Source organism: Enhydra lutris, unplaced genomic scaffold, assembly GCF_002288905.1.
Source record: "Enhydra lutris kenyoni isolate GAN:26980312 unplaced genomic scaffold, ASM228890v2 scaffoldscaffold11, whole genome shotgun sequence".
NCBI classification, from domain to species: domain Eukaryota; kingdom Metazoa; phylum Chordata; class Mammalia; order Carnivora; family Mustelidae; genus Enhydra; species Enhydra lutris.
Genome location: NW_019154095.1, coordinates 15,635,489 through 15,648,416, shown reverse-complemented (window position 1 = coordinate 15,648,416; position 12,928 = coordinate 15,635,489). Strand labels below are relative to the sequence as shown.

At 34.9% G+C, this 12,928-nt stretch overlaps 1 protein-coding gene across 2 annotated transcripts in view; it reads left to right on the top strand.

Annotated features, from left to right (window-relative positions):
- The window catches only part of LOC111144411 (cilia and flagella associated protein 97), a 37,293-nt gene extending 24,777 nt beyond the window's left edge, over positions 1 to 12,516 (top strand). The window contains exons 4-5 of one of the 2 annotated variants that reach the window (XM_022498687.1): positions 7,811 to 7,961; positions 9,406 to 12,516. In XM_022498687.1, coding sequence (XP_022354395.1) covers positions 7,811 to 7,961; positions 9,406 to 9,533 — 279 coding nt within the window. In that variant the 3' untranslated portion in view covers positions 9,534 to 12,516. The remainder of the gene's footprint in view (positions 1 to 7,810; positions 7,962 to 9,405) is intronic. The other variant, XM_022498686.1, reaches the window with a different exon arrangement.
- The last annotated feature ends 412 nt before the right edge of the window (positions 12,517 to 12,928 follow it).

Here is a 12,928-nt window from a genome sequence, read left to right as displayed (position 1 = left end):
AGCTAAAATAATTGAGAAAGCTGCTATTAAAATGACTGCAACAGTTTGCAGAACCCATCCTCGTGATATTTCATTACCAGTACAGCCCTGCTTCACCACGTGCTTACCTAAACCTGTACCAACGCTGGTAAAAATGTTTTCTTGCCATCACTAATTTTTTTTTCTTTGCTATCACTAGTTTTAAGAGTTGGGGAGCTGAGAGGTGTATTTACAGAAAACAGTAAGGTCTTAAACCCTCAGGAGGCTTACCCTACATGTGGTAACGAGTAGGGACCAGAAAAACAAGTTGAAGTGAGGTTGATGGGTAATGAGCTACAGTATAGCTTTCTGCACGTGACTAGCAGTTTTTCAAGATTCATTCAAGATTCATGATTTTTGAAAATTTGAAATTATGTCATGAACATTTGGGTTTACTCTGGTGCTTATTTCATTTAACAAGTAATTGCGTAGTCCGTACTAGTCTACAAATTTTAGGTCATTTAATCCTCATAGCAACCAAATGATGTAGAGACTGTTGTCATGGTGGAGGAAATGAGACACTGAGTGGGACACAGGGACTTGCTCAAGGTAACAATCATATGCAGGCTGCCAGCTTTGCGGTCACTTTTTTTTAACAGCTTTTTGAGATAATACACACACCATAACCATTTAAGGTGTATAATTCAGTGGGTTCTGATATATTTAATTTTGTTAATTTGTAGTAAAACATATAGAATGTAAAATTTGCTATTTTAACTGATTGAAGCGGTCAGTTCAGTGGTGCCATCAGTATTTCCAAAATTTTTTTCATCACCTGAATGGAAACCCTTTACCTATTAATAACTCTCTTTTCCCTCTCCCCCCAAGTAACCTCTAATCTACTTTCTGTTTCTATGAATTTCCCTATTCTAGATTTCATGTAAATGGAGTGATACAATGTTCATTGTTTTATGTTAGGCTTATTTCACAAAGCATAGTGTTTTCATGGTTCATTCATGTAGTAGTCTGTATCAGAGCTTCATTCCTTTTTCTGGCTAAATAGTATTCCACTTTATGCACTACATTTTGAATATCCATTCATCTGTACATGGACATGTGGGTGATTCCTACCTTTTGGCTATTTTGAGTTATTTTGGAGTGAACATTGATATCTAAGTATCTGTTTGTGCCTGCTTTCAGTTCCTTTGAGTGTATACTTAAGACTGGAATTGCCAGATCATATGGTAATTCTGCTTATCTTTTTGAGGAATCTGGGTTTACTTTTGAACAGTTGAAACCATTACTATGTAGTGGCTATTCTGTATATTATTAGGATGAACCCTGTTAGCAGCTTCTGTTTACGGCTTCTGTCATCCCTCAGGTCAGTTGTACATTTCAGCTCTTTTAATACACTGAAGAACTACCACTGTTTTGTTCTTTTTACTTGGCATACTTAGTAGTTTGCCTATGTGAGCAATATTTTTGTCCCATTTGACAGTAAGATCTTTGGTATACTTGAAAACAGTAGAAATATAATGTGAGCCACGTGTATAATTTAAAATTTTCTAGTAGTCACATTGAGAGGGTCAGTCAAAAGAAACAGGTGAAATTCTGATAAACCATTTTATATACTGAATAAATTCAAAATGTTATAATATGTAACCAGTGTAAAAAATTAACGATGAGCTATTTTACTTCTTTTTTTCTTTTTTGGGTACCCGGTCTTTGAAATCTTAGTATATTTTACATTTAGAACTCATCTCAATTTGGATTGGCCGTATTTCAAATGCTGTGTTAGCCACATATGGCTAGTGACCTTGGACATTACAGCTCTAAATCAAAAACTAATTCATGCAGAAGTGAAAAAAGTAACTTAAAGCTGAAAAAGCAAAATAAACATTTTATTATAAAATATCATTATGTTACTGCAGGGAGAACTCATCTTCACACTTGTGTTTAACTCTTCATTCTCTAAACCAAAATAAAACTTCTTGGCTGTTTCTACAGTCATTCTTCATAATGACTGATTAATTTTTCTTCTGAATTTATTATAGTTTCTGTTGGAATTGTGTTAAATTTATATTTTAATTGGAAAGTATTTGGCACTTTCAAAATACTACCTTCCTGTAGTGTGTCCTTCCATTTATTCATGCCTTCTTCTTTTTAATTTTTTTTCAAAGATTTTATTTATTTATTTGACACAGAAAGAGAGATCACAAGTAGACAGAGAGGCAGGCGGGGATGTGGGGGGAAGCAAACTCCCTGCTGAGCAGAGAGCCCGATGTGGGGTTCAATCCCAGGACCCCGAGATCATGATCTGAGCCAAAGGCAGAGGCTTAACCCACTGAGCCACCCAGGTGACCTACCTTCTTCTTTTTTAATTCAACCGTTCTTATATTCTACCTTAGTAAAGTTTTGTGGTTTTCTTCAAAAGTATATATCTCTATGCTATTGTGCATGAGATATTTTATTACATTTTCTAACTGCTTGCTTTTGTAAACTTTTGATTTTATTTATTTTATAATCAGCCACCCACTAAATCCTTATTTAGGTCCACATTAGCAAAGAAATTGTTCTGTGCTGAGTAGGTAGAAAAGAAGGGCAGAGATACTGTATAAAACTGAGTGTGCTATGCTTTATAGTTAAAAGCATACTGTTAATCTTTCTGGTGAAGTTCACAGTCTTCATTATATGTTTCAAGAGGCAAATAATTGTCTCCTCATTCACAAGGGAGATAAGTAAAAGGAATAAAAAAGAAAAAGTAATTTTATCCAATAGAGGGCGTGCTTGCTACATAAAGACTCAGAATTTGTTAATTTCCAAAAGGGGGGCTCATTTTTTTAATACATGAATTTTGAAATATTCTTTTTTTTTAAATATTCTTATTAAAGCATATTTCCTTATGTCCATTTGAATATAATATGAATCCTATTTTCATGAAAGAGCACCAGAATAATCTTAGCAGAAGGCAAGGACAGCATGTGAGTGAGGGTACTTAGTTTATATTTCACTTTACTATCTAAAAGAAATGAGATTATTTCATTATTTTAAATGTACATCAGTTTCCTGAACTGTGAAAAAAGGGTGTGAGGAGTAATGGAAGCCAGATCAGGGAAGGAAGTAAGATTCCTGAAGGAAGACATAAGGATTAGAGCCTAGAGTTCAAATGGAGCTAATTTATTAATTTTATTTTTTTACTTTCTGAGAATACATATACATATACACATAAATTACATGTGTAGGTAATTAGACAATTTTAAAGAAATTAAAATATGTAGGCAATAAAGTAGAACACAGTCTTTCCACTCAGGAGTTCCTCTGTTAAAATATATATATATTTTTTAAAGATTTTAATTATTTGAGAGAGAACAAGCCATGGGGAGGGACATAGGGGGGTAGAGAGAGAGAAGCAGACTCCCTGCTGAGTGGGAAGCCTGATGTGGCTCCATCCCAGGACCCAGAGGTCATGATCTGAGCTGAATGGCAGACACTGAGCCAACCAGGTGCTCCCAAAATATTTTTAAAGTAAAAGTGATGCCCCTCCCCCATGCTCCCATGCCGTTGGACATGTGCATGCTCCCACAAGCTCGCACTCTGTCTCAAATAAATAAATTCTTTCTTAAAAAAAAAGAATTAAGGGGAGAGTGATCATGTCACAAAAATGAAGATTTATAGTAAGTCTCATCTCTAGTGTAAGGATTCAAGTGTGAGTGTTGAATAATCAGTACCTTTGCTCTAAGATCAGTCTGGGTTTCCTTCTTCTCTGGTTATTGTCTGTCTCCTTTCATAGAAGAAAAAAAGCTGTGATAACTAAGTTTGACTTCAGTTATAGAAAAATAAGAACAGTCCTGGTTTTCCCTGACTGTAGGAGGCTTGTTACCCTTTAATGTCCTTTAAGGTCTTTGTTTTATTACTTCAGAAAGATAAATCACCTCTCCTCTGCTGACAACTGCAGAAACATTAACGTAATAGTCATTTGTTTTAACTTTCTGTTTCCTAAAGAGGATAGGATTCAGGCTGGATTAGTTTTCTTTTGAAAAAGAATGATACTTCTAAAGAGAAAATAAATATTTGGACAAACTATTTTGGGATTCATTGTTAGAATTTGATTAGAGTAGCAGTTCTAAGATTTTGTGAACTACAGATTGGTTAAGTAACCAATCTTACCATTTCTCAGTTGATGAAACATAAATTTGCCTAATGTCTGCTATGAGCTGTGTAAGACACTGGAAGGAATATTAAAATATGGAATATTGCCCTGCCATATAATTTATAACGTAGCTAAGAAGGTAATACTCTTTTATGTCAGACAACTAGAAAATACATAAAACAGTACTAATAATAGCATTAATATTTAATAACTCTGTACTGTATGCCAGGTATTGCTGTGAACATTCTTTTTTTTTTTTTTTTAAAGATTTTTTTATTTATTTATTTGACAGAGATCACAAGTAGGCAGAGAGGCCCCGCAGAGAGAGAGGGCTGAGCAGAGAGCCCAATGCGGGGCTCGATCCCAGGACTCTGGGATCATGACCCGAGCCGAAGTCAGAGGCCTTAACCCACTGAGCCACCCAGGCGCCCCTGCTGTGAACATTCTATATGCGTTATCTCACTGCTTGAAACTGACTCTTGGAGGTTATTTCATTGTTAGTATCCATATCAAGTCATATTGTTGATAATCAGTATCAGAGCCAGGATTTAAATCCAGGCCTTTCTAACTAGATAGCTTACATTTCTGGTCACTAATACAAATGTTAAAATATTTTGAACTGTCATTTTAAAGTTGTACCCAGAAGTTCTAAACTATTGACTTTATGGTTTATACCGTAATCACTGCTTTGTATTTTAATAGTCTCTATAAGCGCGAGCTATTTCTGTTTGCTATCCCTTAGCTTTTGCTTAGCTCCTTATATTCCTATGAGACGTACAAACTCAATATGGGATATGTTCCATGTGGTCTGGATAGCATTAATATCTCTCTTATTTCCCAAAGTTTCTGCATATAAACTTGGTAAATGTCATTATCAGGACAACGGAATAGGTGTATTCTTTGCCTTATTGTCAAATTATCTCAGAATTGATTTTGATCATAATTCCTTTATATGTTTTACATCTGATAAATAAGCATTGCAGTTTTCTTAAAATTAAAAAAAAAATACATTTAGCCAAGTAAATTTAGGAAATTAGTTTATCCAAAAAATAATGAGGCTAATACCAGCAAAAAATCAAAATTGGTAGTTAACTGAAAATAACAAGTTTTCTATCCTGTCTGTCCCACCCTCCACAGTTCAATAGGTAGTTAATAGGATAATCAGCACAGCAAATGTTGCTCTGCCCAGTAAAATACATTGGCAATGTGATATATAGGAAGTTTTTTAATTCATAGAATTCATGTAGATGTCTTGCTCACTCAGGCACACAGTAGTGTTCTCTTCCCAAACTATAAATTACCTTACAGGGCATATTTTTTTTTATTTTTTTCTTTCTATTCCTTCCAGTGTCTTGCAGAGCTCAGAGCAATTACAAACTGTAGGTAGAAAAGGCATAATCTTAGGAGGTTTTGCCCCTAAATTATACAGCTTCTCTGTATGCAGCGAGAGAAAGACAGCATGTTATAATGCAGCAAGACCATAGACCATACACAGAACCGTGTTTAAATCATAACTCTCAGCTCAGCAAAGAAAACCACTTACTCTAGTTGGGTCTGGCTTCCTGAGGGAGTTTGGTCTATTCTAACCTTGAAAGACTAAGAACTGAGAAAGGCCATTTCATGCAAACAACAACAACAACAACAACAACAAAACAAAAACAAAACTGGCAGGCTGAGATGTCTCGGTTGGTCGGGTTGCTGCTTCCTGTGCTCTCTACCTCTGCCATTTTTCTCCAGGCTCAGTTCATTTCTGTAAAACCTTCTCCTTTCTCTGAACAGCTCTTCTCTGGGATATTTTGACTTGTTCTACCTCTGGAATTACTCAGAACACTGATTGGAATAGAAGGGTGGGGGGAGACTGTTAAGAACAAACACAAAGTTGAGAAAAAGTTCTGGAGTTGATTGGTGGTCATGGTTCATAATGACACGAATATACTAAATGCCACTGAACTGTATGCTTTTAAATGGTTAAAATGGTAAATTTTATGTATATTTTGCCATCAAAAAAAAAATGAAAGAAAGAAAAACTTAGTTGAGGCAGAAGGAAAAAAACAGATTGTGTGAGAAAACTTGTCCTATGACTGAACTCAGGAGGCTGAATCTGAGTGCTGAACAACATTCTCTTTTCAAGGAAAGATCATCTTGCTACAGAGATAGTTTAACTCAGTAGAGAGATCATAAACAATCATAAATCAATTCCTTGATCCATTTGGTCTTCTTAAATATTCCTTTCTTAACAATGCCTGGCAAAATCAAGCAAAAGAAACTCTTTCCACCTTCTAATATGTGAAGAAAGAAAAATTTGGAATGTTACTCATTAGATTCTGTTACTGAATCATATCAAAATACCACATTATTGGATATTATATAGCCCTTACATTCTAGGGGCACCTGGGTGGCTCAGTCAGTTAGATGTCTGCCTTCAGCTCAGATCTTGATCAGGCTCCTTGCTCAGTGGGAACCCTGCTTCTCCCTCTCCCTCTACCTGCAGCTCTGCCTACTTGTGCTCTCTATCTCTCTGTCAAATACATAAATAAAATATTTTTTTTAAGTTTTACACTCTAGAGTAGTTGGTTTTCAGACTTCTTACCAATAAAAAATTTTTTTATTTTTATTTTTTCCAAATTAAATTTGATGCAGAATCTTTAGTATATAATACAGGCAATGTGGAAAGAAAGCATAGAGGGGCTGGTAGAAGCTAGGAGTGGGGGACCTGAGAGCCCTGCTGACTTGGCCTCTCTTCAGTGCCCAATGTTGGGGCCCAACTAGAAAGTGAACAGGTTAAAAGCCAGGGCCCAGTAATCATATACAGAATTTATAGTAGTCTGGATAGGTTTATGGTAATTTCTAGGGTTGACCACACTGGGCTTTTTACTCCCATTATGTCTGTTCTGTGGTTCGGCGTATTTCAGCTTATAGCACCTTTTCTGAGACAGTAAGGCTATATAAAAGAGAGATGTACCTGTGATCAGGTGTTAAAATCATAGTGGTTTTACAGGATAGGTGGACCCTTAGATTTTTCTGAAAGTATATATTTTCCATATAGTGTCTCAAAAATGATTTAAAATCTTTATTTCATAACTGTCAGGTTCTATCCAGTATTTTCCTATTTTACACTAATTTGAAGGAATATCTGTACCCCTATGTTTATCACACGATAGCCAGACTACAAAAGCAGCCCAGGTGTCCACTGATAGATGAATGGACAAAAAGATGTCGTTATACAAGGGAATATTATTCAGCCATTAAAAGGAATGAAACCTTGCCACTTGCAACATGGATGGATCTAGAGAGTATAATGCTAAACGAAAAAGTCAGAGAAAGACAACATGATTTCACTCACATGTGGAATTTAAGAAACAAAGAACAAAAAAGCAAAAATACCAGACCCTTAACTATAGAGAACAAACTGATGGTTACCAGAGTGGGGGGGTTGGAGGATGGATGAGATAGGGGATGGGGATCAAGAGTACACTTACCATGATGAGTACATGAATAATGTATAAAATTGGTGAATCCCTATATTGTACACCTGAAACTAATGTAACACTGTGTTAACTATACTGGAATTAAAATAAAATTATTTAAAAAGTATTTGCCTTCTTAAAAACTTACTGCTGTTTTGCTAAGTTATTATAATAACTTACTGCTTATTGATACTTATCTAACATTGACTTTCAAATTGATTGTCTTTAAATGAAGGCTTTATTGAAAAGGCTTGAAGCTGTGAAGCCAACAGTTGGTATGAAACGTTCTGACCAGCTGATGGACTATCATCGCAACGTGGGTTATCTCAGCTCATCACCATCCGCAAGACGAGTGAGATCAACTCTTGGCCAGTACAGCCCTTTAAGTAAGCATATTCAGAATTATTTTGTACTTATGTTTGTGTATTTCATCCTTTTAAAAATATATAACATATTATTTATTTTATAACAAAATATATAACATTTATTATATTATATATAACATATATATAACATATGTATATTATATATAACATATACATAAGCCAACTTCTGGAATGCACTCTTATTTTTCACTGGCATGCCTTGTCTTTTGTTAGTTCACTTAATTTCAGGCTTCACGCACAGCGTGTAATGGCAGCATAGGAAAGAAACAGGGAGATAAAAATTGAAAATACCAGTAGTGTCTTCGATAACGGAGAGAATTTCATTACATTTGTTAAAGGAAGAAATGAGTAGATAACACTGTTTAAAAGCTGCTGAAACATTCCCCCTAACCAGTTAAGAATTATTGGTAGTAACATCCAGCCTTTATATGTATTTTGTCTTCAATACTGGATATCTAAAACAGGAATTAGTCTGTAGAGTCATCAGATATAATCCCTCCTGATTGTTGATTTGTGATCAGCACACACCCAGCTGGTGGTGGATCCCAGAGAATGTAGCATCCGGTGACCACTTAGCGGTAGGGTGTGTGACATCGCGGAAAGGCTGGACATCCTCACATACAGATGTCTGTGCTGTTACTTCACGTATGCATTCTAAACTATAAAAAAGACAACTGAGTGTTAGAAGAAAGTTGGACTCATAGGGCGGGGGTGGGGGGAAGGGAGGGAAAAATGAAACAAGATGGGACTGGGGAGGGAGACAAACCATAAGAGACTCTCAATCTCAGGAAACAAACTGAGGGTTGCTGGGGTGGTGGGTGGGCAGGATATGGTGGCTGGGTAATGGACATCAGGGAGGGTATGTGCTATGATGAGTGCTGTGCATTGTGTAAGCCTGATGATTCACAGACCTGTACCCCTGAAGCAAATAATACATTATATGTTAATTTTTTAAAAAGTCCCAACTCCCCAGTGCTCATGTGAGTCTTAAACACTCACATGACTAGTAATTCCATTCATTAATTTCATTCTTCAAGCATCACTTCCTTGGTATAGTTAGTGACTAAGATAGGAGGATCTTGTTCCAGTAATTCATACTTAGCATTGTGCCTTGAATGTGATAAATTGTTGAATAAATTCATAAATAGTTAATACAGTTTTTTTGTTTTTTCACTTGAATCACTTGAGGAGCTTTTTAAAACCTTTATCCCCATCTCAAATCTACTGAATCAGTATCCCCTAGTATAGAGTCTGGGCATGTTTATTAATATATTTTTAATTTCCACAGGGAATTCTGAAGTACATTCCTGTTTGAGAATTATATTAGACTAATAAAAATGCATGTGAGGGAAGAAATATTTATTCTGAACTTTAGGAAAGGAAGTTTATCAGGTGATGATGTATGTATTTAGTTTAAATAAAATTATTTCTTCATATATTTCAGGAGGAGCTTCTAGAACATCCAGTGCTACCAGTGGTCTCAGTTGTAAGAGTGAGCGACCAGTTTTTGACACGTCCAGTGGCCTGTTACTAAGACCTAAGCCCCCTAATGTTCGTACGGCTTGGTTATAAAAACTTTTTACTTTAAGCATTGTTCATCCGGTTCTTAATGAAGTGCTCTTGTATATTACTACAGTTCTCTGTGTAAACATCTCTAATTTAAGATATGAACAATGAGTTGTAATTGTATTGTAATTCAGTGCAAAATTGTTTTCAAAAAGACAATGTAAAATCAGTGTTTCCTATGAGGATGTGTTTCTGTGAGATGCATATGTATTTGATAGAGAAATGGTAGTATGCACGTATATTTTCTTGACATAGAAATTGATTCAGCTCCTATACTGACAAAACACTTGCGATATCACTGCACATTGAACCCAAGATACATTGTTCTTGTTTTATGTGTTTTTTTTATAAGCTTTGAACTATGAGCATAGCTCCTAAATTTGACTTTTTCTCTTTGCTCCAGAATATAGGTGGTACAGCTCATAATTTGTTTGTAAAACTTGATTGTACACTTTCTTATTATGAAACAGAACTTGAAATTTGTTCTCATTGGTGGGCCTGATTAGACTTGGCGAGCAGATTGAGAGACGCTTGTGCTAGGCCAGTCCTTGTGATTCACCAAAAGCATCTACTACCTCTGTCTAAGTGTGCTGAGTTAGATCTTAAAAATGTAATCAACCATTCCAGACCATTTCAAACTGTGATTATTAGGAAGGTGAACTTGGAAGGCCCTCTTCCTTGTTCTTACACATTCAGGTAAAATATCACTGATGATGCTGAGAAATGAGGTAAACTTTAGAGCTACGGTCCACTACATTGTGAATAGGTTGTCCAAGGACCAAATGACCATACGCAAAAGCAAATATTTGTTGAGCAAAATAGCACCACCAGTTTGAAGAGCCAAGAAGCAGATGCTCGGTTGTGTCAGAACAGTGTTTTAGGCGATACTGTTAAGTTGTGTTATGTTGAGTGTTTGTTGTATCAAAAGAGAAGGTAAATAAGAAATGCATGGTCTTGAAGCTTTAGAAATTCCAACTACTGTTTTTAAGAACTGAGAAAGAAAACTAAAGTATCAATGGTAAGGGAAAATATCACACATTTGTTGAGGCTACTTTAAATGTCATCTAATTTCTTGTATTATTTGGTTTGGGCTTTTGGATTGAATCCTGAAGTATCATTTTTGCCAGTGCCATTTTTGAAATCCTAGAAATCTTAATGGAATTAGTAATGGCAAATAGGGTGTAATATAGTTGACTTTTGAAATCAGAATATTTTCTGTCAATCTGTGGACTCTTATTTCATACAAGTATATCTCAGTTGTGGTTGCTTCTTCTGTCTTAGTCATCACTTTTTCATTACTGGCCTTTTCCGTATACCTTTAGAATGTAATGGATTAAATGCTAAACCTTTCTTTTTTTAATATGAATTCTTGATCTGTAACCGGAATAAGATTTGTTTAGTTTTCCAGGTTAGCTCAAGCTTTGTAGTGTTTGCTGAACTTATTTTCTGACCACGTTGGGCAGTCAGCCAAACTGCATTTTGCTAAATATCAGTTCAGAATTTCTTGGTCTTAAGTTGTTATTGATGGACTTTTGTCTAGGATAGGGTCATCAAGTGTGGGAACAGTGGTGTTAAAAAATATTCACGGGAACACGACCCAACTGTGAGATTTCTCTGCTGCTTTCTTTGGGCTGTAATGTTTGTTCATTGTTGTTTGATACTCTGTTCTGGTGACCAAGTTCTTAGATCATTTAGTGCTCTGCTTTATTTATTAATTATTAATTTTAGTTACACTAAACCAAGGGTGTTTTACTTTGTTGTGGTTTTAGCTTATTGCACTTTGAATGTTTGTATAACAACTTATCTTTATGAAGAGAGAAGATAATGCTGAATTTATAACTAAGCATTTGGACACCTGCCTGATATTGTAAGCCAGTTTTTAAAAATTGAGTTTTAAGTTGTTAGGGGAAATATATATATATGAAACCTTTAAAACCTTTTCCTTTCATAATGACATTAGTCTCTGAATATATTTTATACGGCCTTTGCTGTCCTATGTCTGGATATAACACACAATTTTATAGGTAAACCTATACTTTGATTTTAGATACTAATTTAATGCCTTTAGTCTTTATTGCTTTGACGGGGAGGTTAATCTAAGTATTGCTGACAGTGGGGATTCAACTTGAAGTGAATGTTGGGAAGAACAGTATTCATCTTTTCAAAGCAGAATTTGTAATTCTCTTGTTATTATTTCCATGTGATAAGTAAAAATAGAAGGAGAAGAGTTGAATATGCTCTTCTCTGATAGAAGTCAAGGTACTTTGAAGTTGTTATGGTTTAAGGGACACTTTCATGAAGGAATCATAAGGATACTATTTTCATTTTCAAGAACTTATAAAAAGGTAAGGGATCCTCTAGCACTACTATATATTTGGTTCACTTGGACCTAATATTTATACTTTGAAGATTACATCTGCAACTAGAAATTATACTAATCCAGGATCTAAACTTATTAGGCAAGATTCTAATTGGGATTATTTTCATATCTGTCAAATGGTAAACTAATGTTGCCTCCATCTTAATAAGATTTTATGAAAGACTTTGAACTATTAAGATTATTTCCAGAGGAATAGCTGTTACTCACAATTTCCTTGCTTTTTTCAATCTTCATTGAAAAGCTGCATTCTTCACTACTACTCCAAATAAAATTTTTCTGGTTTACTTATAAATGTAGTGTAATGCAGTGGTTTTCAAATCATTGACCCAATGTCCAAAATGGATATCTAGACAACTTTAAAAAAAGGTCATTATGATGTTTGTGTGCTTCTCATCTTCAGATTCAAATACGCACACTGTGGGAAGTATTATGACCAATAAAAGTGTGGAGACACAAGTGGAATTTATTATATTTTAATTCATAAAATGTTTACTATCTTAAATGCCAAAATCTTAACCTATACATGATTGTATACCATCCAAAAAATGTTCTTAATGATAATGGCTACTTTATTTCCATGAATAAATTAGTAATAAACTTAAAAATCAACATCTTTTTTTAATTTCCCAATCTGTTACATGTTTTAAGGCCTGAAGAATTAGCTTGACATAGTGAAGAGAAAAATGAAAGGATTAAAGATAACTGAGTTTTGATCCTGTACCCATCTCTTAAATGTATTTTCTTTTTTTTCCCGTAAATTAAGAAGTGTCAACTGTATTTTCTTGTTCCCATTCTAAAAAATTAGAATAATAACTTTTATGTGCTTTACACGCCTAAGAATTAGAATGAAGTTGGAAGGAAGGTGTATTAGCTACTTATATCTTCGAAAGTATTACATTTATGTGGGAAAGAGTTTGCTTATAATTACATCGTTGGTCATCTCTTCAAACCCCACATCATCTAATTTGTTCTGTAAAATTGCTATGATGCTGCATTGGACACTCTTAGAATCTCATGGAAT